The 12,381-nt window shown below is 43.7% G+C and overlaps 1 protein-coding gene across 1 annotated transcript in view; it reads right to left on the reverse strand.

The window, feature by feature from the left end:
* Nucleotides 1-337: 337 nt before the first annotated feature.
* Nucleotides 338-12,381, reverse strand: part of ATRN (attractin) — a gene marked incomplete at both ends in the record, with an annotated part of 98,983 nt that continues 86,939 nt past the window's right edge. The window contains 4 exons of the mRNA XM_084248234.1: nt 338-462; nt 1,862-1,976; nt 4,551-4,658; nt 5,265-5,343. Coding sequence (XP_084104360.1) covers nt 338-462; nt 1,862-1,976; nt 4,551-4,658; nt 5,265-5,343 — 427 coding nt within the window. The remainder of the gene's footprint in view (nt 463-1,861; nt 1,977-4,550; nt 4,659-5,264; nt 5,344-12,381) is intronic.

A 12,381-nucleotide genomic window follows, 5' to 3' on the forward strand; every position in this document is an offset into this window, starting at 1 on the left:
TTGTGTTTCTGCAGTGGAGACAGTCCCAAGAACAGCTGCACAAGTGAACCTGAGTGTCATCCCAGCTTCTCACTGGCTCCACCCTGGCCTCCCCCAGAACCACCGGGGCACCCCGACCTGTCATTAAACCATTTTCCTATGCAAAAGTCAAAGGTTAGATGCTGGAGCACAGATGGGAGGAACGGTCAAAGAAAGCCTGTGAACATGCAGATGAGTCGGATGTCATGAGGGTTTCCAGTCTTCCGCCCGCACCGCCTTGCCCTGCCTGCTCCCTCTCCTGCAGAGGGCTCTGGTCCGCCACACTAGCTCGGCTCTCGCAGAGTCCCTGGCCCCAGCATCAAATGCAGGTGCCAGGCTGTGCAGGGGGCTGCTGCTTTCGGTTTCTCACGGCTCCTGACTTCTCTTTGTACACTATTGGTATCTGCTGGGAAATGTCCACCAGGGCGCTGGCCACCGCGAGACCTTGGGAGAACCCACAGAAGGGACACATGTTAAGGAGCGGCTGGCTTTGGTTTTTAAAAAATTACTTAAATTTTTTTTTTTTTAACATTATCTTGGTGCAATGAATCAAGTACATAGGGAAAGCCATTTTCTCCCCACTTCACCGCCCCCCCAACCATGTGAATGCTTTCGTGAGTTTGCACATGTTCTTCAGGTGCAGCTCTGTTTTACAGACACTAACCCATGTGCTTCACCCCCTGCTTTTTACACAAAAGTGTAGTTTGCTTTGGGGCCTCCCGGGTGGCGCAAAGGGTTAAGACACAACCTATAAAGCTGTCCGCAGCCTATGCAGCATGAGTTCGATCCCCGGCCAGGGAGCACCCCACATGGCGCAGCAGACCTCTCCTGTCGCACCCACTGATCCCCTCAGCAGTGTATTTCAGTCAATCTGCCTGTTCTGTTCCCCACTCTGTCTCTGGTGAATCCTCTCACCCTCCACACCTCTGGCCTGTACCCCAGTTCTTGTATGCATAAATAAATAAATCTTTAAAAAAAAAAGTGTACTTTGCTTTTTAGCAGATCTACCAAGCACTGAGCTCCGCCTGGGGTTGGGCGCTGAAATGAGAATTCAGACATGCTCAGGCACTGAGTTTCTCCTGCCTTCCACCAAAAGGTGCAAGAAAAGCAGCAGCAGTCTTAACGATGCAGCTCAGATTAGCTCCACTCAGCCAGAACTAGTCATTTTCATACATATCCCATGACACAAGTTAGAACACACTCTGGTGGCAGGCTTTGGGGTAAACAGGTTCTTTAAATTCCCCATGCCTCAGTTTCCTTATGTGTAAAATGGGGGTAATAGCAGCACAGGGATTCTGTGGGGAGTCAGTGAGTGAATTCCTGGTGGTCTCAGACTGGAACCCACCTCCAGCACCACCTCTGCTTTAGGGACTGGTGGTTCCATTGCCTGATGGCTATTAGGGAGGGAGAGTTCTGGGAAGCTAGATTCCTGAAACATGGGAAACGGACAGAGCCCTGCTGAGGCCCTAAGGAGTCAGGTTAGAGGGGTTTGTTACTTCACCTTGCCCATCCTCTAAAACAGAGGCCTGCGGGGGTGGGTAGCTTTTAAGTTCCTGGCATGTCTTGGGGCATCTACACCAGGGACAACTGATAGGGCAAAGGCAGAGCTGGGTGCTCTGGGAGTCCTGAGAGAGGCACCATCTAAGATGGAGGAACAGAAAGGGTGGCAGGAATGGCCCCAGTCTTGAGGAGGATGAGGAGGTCTTATCAGGAGTCCAGGGATGGGGGTGTATCAGTCTGAGGCAGGTCAGCACTATTCAGTGTTGCCTTTGTACCCCAGTTCTCTGTGAAAGGGAAGGAACTAAAAGGGAAACTGTGTTTGTCACGACCCTCATCCACTCACCCGACTGTCCAGGAGGAGGGATTCCACCAAGGCCTCGAGGGAGCCTCACAAACACAGAGAGGACAGCAGCTTTGTTGCCAAAACAAGGCTCCAGGGCAATGGGCTTGGGTACAGTCTGGAGGAAGAAAACACAGAATTACCTAAAGCAGTCCAACACTACTGCCTTTAGAGGGGATTTGTGAGGCTGTCCTCTATATTAGTTGCTGTTGTTATGTAACAGATTACCACAAACTTAGTTGCTTAAAACACCTCCTATTTATTATCTCAACTCTGCATGCCCATGTGAACTCTGTACAGATCTCTACTTGGGGATACAGGTCTATTCAAATCTTCCACCCGCTCTGGAAAAGTCTTATCTTCATAAGGTGGAAGTCAAGTTATTAGCTGGGCTGGCACTTATCTGGGGGGTCAGGGAGAGAATCTGCTTCAGAACTTAATCTGGTTGTTGGCAGAATCCAGTTCCTCTCAGCTGTAGGCCTCAGGTCTCCATTTCCTTGCTGGTGGTCAGTCAGGGGTCACTCTCTCTAGAGGCCACTGGCCTTCCTCATATGGCGCCTCCAGCCTCTAACCACACATCGAGTCCTTCTCAAGCTTCCTCTTCTCTATCTTAAGACTTCTGTATCTTGGGAATTTTATTAGTTTTGCAAAATTCCTTCATAGCAGTAGCTAAAGTAGTGTTTGAATAACTAAGAAAAGAGAATCTTGGGTGGCATCTTTAGAATTCTGCTTACCATACCTCTCAATATGTCATGAATTTCTTCAATTAAATTAAGAAAATAATTTCCAGAACCATTCTGGCTGCAGCACAGGGAAGTAACTGGATGGTTGAAATAGCAGAGGGGGGGTGATCAATTGTGAGGTGACTGCAATCATCCAGGCGAGCACTGAACAGCTTAGGATGGAGGTGGAGGTGGTATAGAGTGGTCAGGAAATATTTTTAATACAATAAAAAGATTTGAGGACAAATTGACAGTCAAATGAAAGTGCGAGCAAGGATGAGTCAAGGAAGATGCCACGATTTTGGTAGGGATCTTCTTGGATCTTGTTGATTTTAAGATGTTCTCTTCATCTTTGGAGTTGTGTAGTCACTATGATAAATCCAAGTATAGTTTTCTTCTCTCTTCTTCCTTCATTCCTTAAGCCTGCTTGTGGTATGTTTTGCTTTTGGAATCTGTATAGTCATGCCTTCCATTCTTTGGGAAATTTTCATCTATTATCTCTTTGAATACTGCCTCTCCTCCATTCATCTGTCTGGGGGTTCTGACTAGGTCTTTTAATTTTATCCTCCACATTTTGTTATATCTTCCTTCTCTCTCTGTTCTGCATTTTTTTTTTTGGGGGGGTTATCTTCTACTTTAAAAAACTCCCATTTAGGTCTGATGTGCTACATTTAACATGTAATTTCAGTTATAAAAAAAATTCAGGGGGCCTCCCCGATGGCACAGCGGGTTGAGCACCGCGCTATGAAGCTGTCCGCAGCCTCTGCAGCACTGGTTAGATTCCCGGCCAGCCAGGGAGCAAACCACATGGCACGGTAGACCTCTCCTGCCTTGCCCGCTGCTCTTCTCAGCAGTGTCTTTGGTTCGTCTGCCTATTCTGCTCCCCAATCTATCTCTGGTGAATTCTCTCACCCTCCCATGCCTCTGGCCTATACCTCAGTTCTTGTATAAATAAATCAATCTTTTAAAAAAAATTTTAAAAAACTTTAACTACTGTATTTTCCATTTCTAAAAGATCCATGTGTTGTTTTTTTTTTCCCCCAGATCTCTTTTGCATTCTTTCATGGCTTCTTCATCTTTATGATTCTGCATTTTATTTCTTCAAATATTTCATACATAGTTATTTTCTTTGATTAATTCTAACATTTGAAGTCCTGTCTCTATCGACCATCTATTGCATTTGCTTACTTACTCATGGTGGCTTGCCTCTCCTATCGCTGGTGAGCTTTAGCCGTTTTTAATCTATGAGAATCCTAGTTTAAATTTGGGATCTTCTCCTACTCAGAGGATCTGCATCTACTTTGGCTAAGACTCATGGCGTGTTACCAATATGGAACCACTTTAAACCCTTCATGGTTCTGGTTTTGGTTCATGGCTCATTCTTTTTTGGGGGGAGGAAAAGAGAGTGGTATCTGAAAACTTGACCCACTTCCTGTGAGCTCAGTAATACTCTAACAAATATGTTTTATTCAAGGCATATAGCTGATTCCCTAGAGTACTTGAAATTATTTCATCATTTTGCCAAAAAAGTCATAACTTTCTTCATTTTGGGGAGAAAGGCAGGGGTCAGAAATATTTATTTTCCATAAAATGCATAGTGAATTATGACTTTGGCCTTTTAAGACCACATCCAAGTCATTACAAAGAACAATGGTTCAACTTAGCTATTATGCAATAGAATATTTAGAATACATTTAATATCAAACAGGTCATTTATTTTAGAGTACAATTAGTATCACACAGATCATTTATTTAAAATCCTAGAACACAAGACTTCTTAACAACACACTTAAAGACAAGAAAATGAAAGCAAAAGAATACCTGACAACTTCAGTGTGTTGCCTTGCTGATAAAAAGAGAGGAAAACATAAGAGGCAACAGAACAAGGCTCTCTCTCTTTTTGGTTTCCCAGACACAGAATCATGAGTTTGACAAGGTAAGTCACAGGGACTTCTGTATCACATTCTCACCTTTATAGTCCCCCCGATGAGATCAGGAGGCTCTTCATCTGTTTCCAAGGCAACATTTACAGAGGCAAAGGGACGACTGGCCATCTGCTGCATCTCTCGAAGAAGTTGCTAATAAGTAGCACAGCAACCATTAATGCAGTGAGTATTGAAGGGGATTCTATTAGTGAATAACACATTAAATCACCTCATCTTCCCTTGATTCAAACAAATCAAGTATAAAATATATTGAGATGGTTTGGGACAATTGGACAGGGACTAGATAAGATTAGATAACATTAGGCATTATTGAAGGCATTATTAAACTTTGCTAGACATTATATTTAAGTATTGTTATATTAATTAAGGTCCTTATCTGTTAGATACTCAAGTACTCACGGGTATAATGCTATAATAATTGCTTGTTAAATATATAAAATAAATGATGTAGCCCTATCTCCTCAAATTTTTATTACTAGACTAAAGCCAAGTTTTCTTTCTTCCAGCTGAAACTTGAACCAAGTATTTACACTTTAACAAAAGCCTGTACCTTGTTACATAGCAGATAGGAATTGAAAGAGCTCTTTACTGCTCCAGCCTCTAGTATTTTGTCAACATGAGTGATGAACTTACAATGCAAAAAGGGTGGCATAATTCCCACTGAGGCTCTGTCTGCCAGTTACTACTAAATAGCTAATTCAAGGACAGACTTGTCGGTCTTTATCCATTGAGTCTTACCTCTCTACGCCTGGAGGCCCAACAACTTTGCTTGATCTTCCAAACCACAGCAGCCACCAGGAGCAAAGAGAGGAAACAACTGTGAGAAAGGAAAGTACCAAGTTATTATCCCAGCCCCAAGTCAGCACCACTATCACCCACAACTGAGAGCAGGAGGGGACCAGTGCCCAGCTACCAGCTTCTTTCTGGTGAGTCATAACAACCAGGTTCCGGTTCACAGGAAGCAGCATGTAAGAAGACTGGAAGCTGAGCTCCCACCGACCTCTAGACTGTCCTGTCCCAGGTACTGAGAACATTGATCTCCCACTGGGCCTGCGTCAGAATGGCGCATCACAGCTGATTCCAAATTAGGAAAAGAATTAAAAGATAACTATGATAAATAAAAAGCATGCTATTTAATCAAATCAGCAAATTTTTACTGTTAAGGTCTAAAAAATTAAGTTAAAGGAACAATAGCTTTTTATAAGGAAGAGGTACACTCAACTCTTTCTAGAAAGTAAAAGTAAATATACATATACATATATATATGGTGCAGTACATATGTATGTGTGTGTGTGTGTGTGTGTGTGTGTGTATAAAACAGAGCAATCAACTCAAGGGACAACTTTCTGGAGGTACAAGAGAGTAACCCCAGTGGTCTGTGACTGCAGTGATGACAATGTTCTGTCTTCTGTAGCCCAGGCATCGAATGGTTTGAAAACCTACTGTGACAGCAAAGAGAACAACTGATTTCTGGTTAGAGAAAGCATGGGCCCAACACATCAGCCTCTTAGATAACAGCATAAATTTATTTTTCAACTGGCATTTTCACTCATTAGCTCGAAGGGGCAGCCACATGGCCCCGAGGCTCCACTGCGGGCAGGTTGGCCTTGCAGGTGGCAGTATGCTAGGTGACAGGCAGCCTCCATGCCTCCAGGTGCCCAGGGATGGAACAGGGGCAAGAAAGCAGGTCCTAAGACCTGTTTTGGACACAGCGAGTTCTGAGCTATCTGCCTATAGCCAAGGAAGATGTTGGGGGCAGATACGTGGAGGCTGGTGCTAGGTCTGGTCTGCAGATGGCATCTGGGAGTCATCAGCATATATATGGTATTCATTTGAAGTAACAAATTTGGTGAGGTCATTAAGGGAGTAAATACAGAGAAGACTACCTTGGGGCTAGACCCCAATACTGACACGTTGGGGAGAACAGGAAGCAATAGTAAAGACAGAGTATTCTCAGTCTTTTTTTGGTTTCCATGCATAATCCCTCTTTTTGTTATTTTTATTCTAACAGATAAACACAAGGAGGCAGCAAATGCATATGGAAGGACAGGAAGGGGAGAAGCTAAGTGGCCAGGACACCAAGTACAGGGCAGGCCCCGGAGGCAAGGATCTGGATGCCACTCAGAGGCCTCTTGGGGGCCACCCTCGATACAGAGCTATAAAACACTGCTGTTCAGAAGTTCTGTGCTCCTTCCTCCCAGACCTAGGTGGGGCTTCTGTCTTCAATTCAGACCCACTGAAAATACTAGTGACACAGTGACTGCGCCTCAGAGCTGCCTCATGTACCATTTGTCTCGGAGTAACACACCTCCTGAAGTAGTACAACCACGAAGCATTTACTGGTTATGTCAAAAAGGTGTGCTTGCTGACACCCCACCCCTTTTCCCTACCACTAATCTGGGTACAGATGGGCGGTGACTCAGTGTTCATCCTACTGCAGTCTCTGTATCAACTGCATTCTGTATTTTTCAAAACAAATGTAACTTTGAAACAGTCTTGAAATTTCACAAGCACACAAAAGCAGAGGGAACAATGCAGTGAGTCTGTGTATGTCCATTACTCAGCCTTGACAAGGAGCTATATTTTGCTTGAGTCTTTGAAAGATCATTCTTAAGGACACAGCCCAGGGTAAGGGGCCCTCATTTCCTGAAAACAAACCTTTTGGTCTTTTTGTTCTAAACCTAACCCTGCTTATAAGAGGCTGGCACTATCCTAAGACTTTTCCAAAAACCGATGCCTTGATTCTAGGCCCTTCTTTCCATCTTTTATAAACTCACAATTTGAGTGTTCAGTGCTGTTTCTCAGCTGCTTAACGATCCCTGTGAGTGTCCCAAACTTTCCTCCATGAGGGGAGGCCACTGAAGAATGGGTACCTTCTCCTGCCGCCAGCCTAGCTTTCCTAAAACTACCTATGCACGTCAGGTCTGGCCAGCCTGAACACAGACTGCTGCTGCTCATGTTTCTTGGGATCTGCACTTCCTCATTCTGGTCAGAACTAGATCCAAAGTGGCAGGACCTCGGTCACATTTCTATCTTTTGGGAAATGAAATGGGGATTTGTCAAAATGTCTGCCGTCAATCTGGCAAGAGGCTTAGTAGAGGTTCAGATAAGTTTGACAAAAATATTGTGTCTTGCCTACGCCGGAAATTCCCATTCCATTCCCTCCTTTTGGCTGGGGATGTCACATCACCCGTTTCTTTCTTTTTTCTTCTTTTTTTTTTTAAGATTTATTTATTTATTTATTTATTTATACAAGAACTGGGGTAAAGGCCAGAGGCACGGGAGGGTGAGAGGATTCACCAGAGACAGAGTGGGGAACAGAACAGGCAGACTGACAAAATACACTGCTGAGGGGAGCAGCGGGCAAGACAGGAAAGGTCTGCCGCGCCATGTGGGACCCTTGCCCGCCGGCGGGGATCAAACCGGTGCTGCAGAGGCTGCAGACAGCTTCACAGTGCTGTGCTCAACTGCCTGCGCTTTTCTTACCCTCATTTACATGCTGGCCTCAAAGGCACCTCGGAGCCTGGCCACACAGTTTTCCAGCGTTAGGCTGGTTCTCTTCCGCTGATGACAGTTACCATTTGAACCCCACATCATCCCAGAAACAAGTCCTTTCATATACATGCTACACCTGATTCTCAGGGCAAGGAGGCAGGGGTCTCCTTCCTCCCTGCCTCCTATGCAAGGGTCCCTCTGCAGCCTGCACAAGTATCACATTGAGACACGAGGGCTTACCGGACTTGTCAGAATCTAGTTTATTCCACTGTGCCTGGGCCTGGAAGTACTTTTCCTAACTTACCTCACACTGATTTTCTCATTTGAATCATTAAGCCCCCACCCCAGTTCTTTCACATCACATGAGCTATTCTTCAGTGTGTCTGGGATAATCTGGCTGCCTTTCCTCTCTCAGCTGTTTCATGTAAATCCTTTGGACTCATTAACTTGCATTGTGAAAATATTTTCTTCCCCCACACTCATGAAAAGGACTCGATTTTCATCTAAAAGCTCATCATTCCTAATTCTAAACATAATCCAGTGAAGAAACCGAAGTTCTAGATTCTTTGCCATAGGTTCCACTTGCAAAAGGGAGACGGGATGAAAACACCATCTGTCCTCATTTACCACTTAAGAGTCCATGGCCCCTGTCATTCTGTTGGTGTCCCTACGTCTTCCACCCATCGGTGGGATGACTAATGCTCACTGGGCTGGTACCTGCAGTAGCCTCATTCCAAATCAAAGCTCTGAGAACACAGCACACCTGCTAAGTGGTGCCGCTGAGTCAGCGTGCAGCCCCGGCCTCCCGAGCAGCGCCCCAGCCAGCCCCCAGCCTTCTCCGTCAGAGAGCTTGGTGCCGGTGGTTCCTCCTGACTGTGCTTCTGAAATCCTGTAAATTCCACATATATTTGAAGATGGCAATGGCTGGGTACTGAAGGCATGTGTGTGTTTCCAGGGGTGAACAAGAGACAGACCCTGGTCTTGTGAAGCTCAGATATGAAGTTTTAAAAACTGCGATTAAGTACCGTGATGAAAAATAAGATGGCTCAATGGAGAGACGAACAGGGGTGGCCATTTAGTTTAGGGGTTCTATGCGCAAATGTGAAGGAGATGAATGCATCCTGTGAATTGATACTGTGATGATTCTGACTGATTAAGATGTGACCTGACACTGTAATACTCTGACCTTACGGAAGGGGTAACTGAGATAGACAAACTTAGGTTATCAATTAAAAAGCAATCGCCTGTTGTGAAGACACTGAATAAACTGACATGCAAAGGCAAGGACAGATAAAACCTGGTTGTCAAGAAGTCCTGCCTAAATTAAAATTCATAGTGGTCCTGATAATATGCCTCTGAAAAGTACACAGAGGTACCAACTTTAAACCTGTTGGAGAGGCTATGCACTCCATGCCCAAGGTCCTGAACCTTTCCCAGATTTGGGTGAGAGCTGGGGACTCTGAGCAGCTGCCCCCACCCCAACCCCTCCTGCTGAGGACAGGATGCTACCCGAATTCTCCAGGCTGGGTCCCACCAGCTCTGTACTGCCAGTCTCTGGAGCCTCACCAAGAGTTTCATCACCTTCCTCCTTTTACTGCCACTGAAACAGATGTCTGCGCTGTTGCACCGTGGATTCCCCCTCCACTAAATTCCTATCATATGCACCTGGCTTGAGCAAACTGCTTGTGTCCTACGTGAAACATCTCTGCAGGTAGAAGTCAGCACTTTTGAGATCTGAGCCTGATCTAACAGTGTGGTGTAACAACAAAAGTATTTGGTCTTTGTCCTGAGTTCCTGACACAGAGCAAAAATCCATGAAATTTCCTGAGTGATGGGAGTATCCCCCACACTTCTCCCCTGCAAACCCCTCCTCTACCACAAATGTTCAAACCAGCTTTACCTGTAGTAACCCAAACTAGAAACAACTCAAATGTCCATCAAGAGCTGAATGTCTGAACAAATTCTGGCTTATCTTTACATAGAAAATTACGTGGCATGAGCCTCCCCAGTGGCGCAGCGGTTTGAGTACAGCGCTTTGAAGCTGTCCACAGCCTCTGAAGCGCTGGTTCGATTCCCGGCCAGCCAGGGAATGGCGTGGCAGACCTCTCCTGTCTCGCCTGCTGCTCCCCATCTGCCTGTTCTGTTCCCCACCGTCTCTGGTGGATCTTCTCACCCTCCCATGCCTCTGACCTGTACCCCTGTTCTTGTATAAAAATATATCTTAAAAAAAAAGAAAATTACTTGACATTAAAAAAGAATGAACTATTTTTTAATTTTAATTTAATTTTTTAATTTTTATTATTATTATTTTTAAAAGATTTATTTATTTATTTATACAAGCACTGGGTACAGTCAGAAGTGCGGGAGGGTGAGAGAATTCACCAGAGCCAGAGCGGGGAGCAGAGCAGGCAGAAGGACCGAAGTACACTGCTGAGGGGAGCAGCGGGCGTGGCAGCAGAGGTCTGTGTGCCATGTGGGACCCTCGCCTGGTGGCCGGGGATCGAACCGGTGCTGCAGAAGCTGCAGGCAGCTTCGCAACCCAGCACTCAACCGCTGTGCCACCGGGGAGGCCCTAATTTTTATTTTTAAACTATAGCTTTATTAGTTTTTGTATCACGTTATTTATATAACACAGAGGGCATAATAAAAATGACAAATCTCTGAGTCTGAATAAACTTTTTTATAACTTTTTAAACTTGTTATAAACTTGTTTTAAACTTGTTTAAACTTGTTATAACCTGTGCTTTTTTAAACTTTTTTATATTTTTTATAACAGGTGTGAGATATAAATTAGGAGTATCTTTTATATGCTAAAAGTGCCTCCTGGGAAGAAGGGACCTTCAGGATGGAGGCTGGTTGATAGAAAGATAGTCGCATGATTAGAGACTCAGACTTTTACCCACTCCCAACCCCCAAAGTGTGAGGGGTTGGAGATTGAATTCAGTCACCAATGGCTAGTGATTTTATCAGTCATGCCTAGGAAATAAAACTTTAAAAAAAGGAGATAAAATGGAGGTTTGGGGGAGCTTCTGGGTTGGTAAACATATTGATATACTGGAGGGAGAAAATTGCTTTAAAAAATGAAGTGACTTGGGCCTCCCCGGTGGCGCAGCGGCTGAGCGCTGGGCTGCGAAGCTGCCCGCAGCCTCTGCAGCGCCGGTTCAATCCCCGGCTGCTCCCCGGCCACCGGAGGAGGGTCCCACATAGCGCGCAGACCTCTCCTGCCGCCCGCTGCTCCCCTCAGCAGTGTACTTCGGTCCTTCTGCCTGCTCTGCTCCCCACTCTGGCTCTGGTGAATTCTCTCAGCCCCCTGTGCTTCTGACTGTACCCAGTGCTTGTATAAATAAATAAATAAATCTTAAAATATATATATATATATTTAAAAAAAAAATGAAGTGACTCTCCAATTGTTAAACATAGAATACAGAATAGAAAGCAAATTATTGAACAACATGTAAGGAGGTAGTCCATTTTATAAAGCAAAAAATTTTAAAATATATATGAATGTGGGTATATATGTGTGTGTGTGTGTGTGTATGTGTGTGTGTATATATATATATATATATATATATATATAGAGAGAGAGAGAGAGAGAGAGAGAGAGTGAGAAAATATTTTAGAAACATGAGCACCAAAATATTAACAGTGGTAATTACGAAAGAGCAATTAAGATTAGGGTAATTTTTATTTTTATTGTATTTTTACACTGTTTGAACTTTCACTATGAATATAAATTACTTTTGGTAACTACTAAGAATTTCTGTATGCTGACTTGCTACTTTAAAAGCTCTAAATGAATATTTAATATTTTTGCTTTAAAATGTTCGTTATTATTTCACCCTATCTTTTTATGCTGTCCCTTTAAGTTCTTCCCTTTGCATTAGCATATCATCACTGTCCAACAGAAATTTAATGAAACCACATATAATTTAAATGCTGTAGTAGCCACATTAAAAACGTAAAAAGAAACAGTGCAGTTAATTTTAATAATATATTTTTATTTAATCCAAGAGAGCCAAAACATTTGAAAAGGTGACCAAAACATAAAATTATTAAGATATTTTACATTTTTATTTTCTGCTAAGTCTTTAAAATCCAGTGTGTATTTTATACTTATAAGCACATCTCGGTTGACCCCTACATTTAACAGGAAATATTATTCTATCTGTATTTAGAATTCACAAAATTCACATGTCTAACTATATGTCACATACTTAAACATTTTGATAACTGATCAAGTATCAGATCAAATACAATGAAAAATTCAGTTTCTCCATTGCACCAGCTACATTGCAAGCACTTACAATGAGCTACTAGTAGAGCTAGTGCTATATAGATCTCTTAGATTCTTGTTTGTTAC

The sequence above is a fragment of the Talpa europaea genome (assembly GCF_964194135.1).
Source record: "Talpa europaea genome assembly, chromosome: 11".
In the NCBI taxonomy this organism is placed as follows: Eukaryota; Metazoa; Chordata; class Mammalia; order Eulipotyphla; family Talpidae; genus Talpa; species Talpa europaea.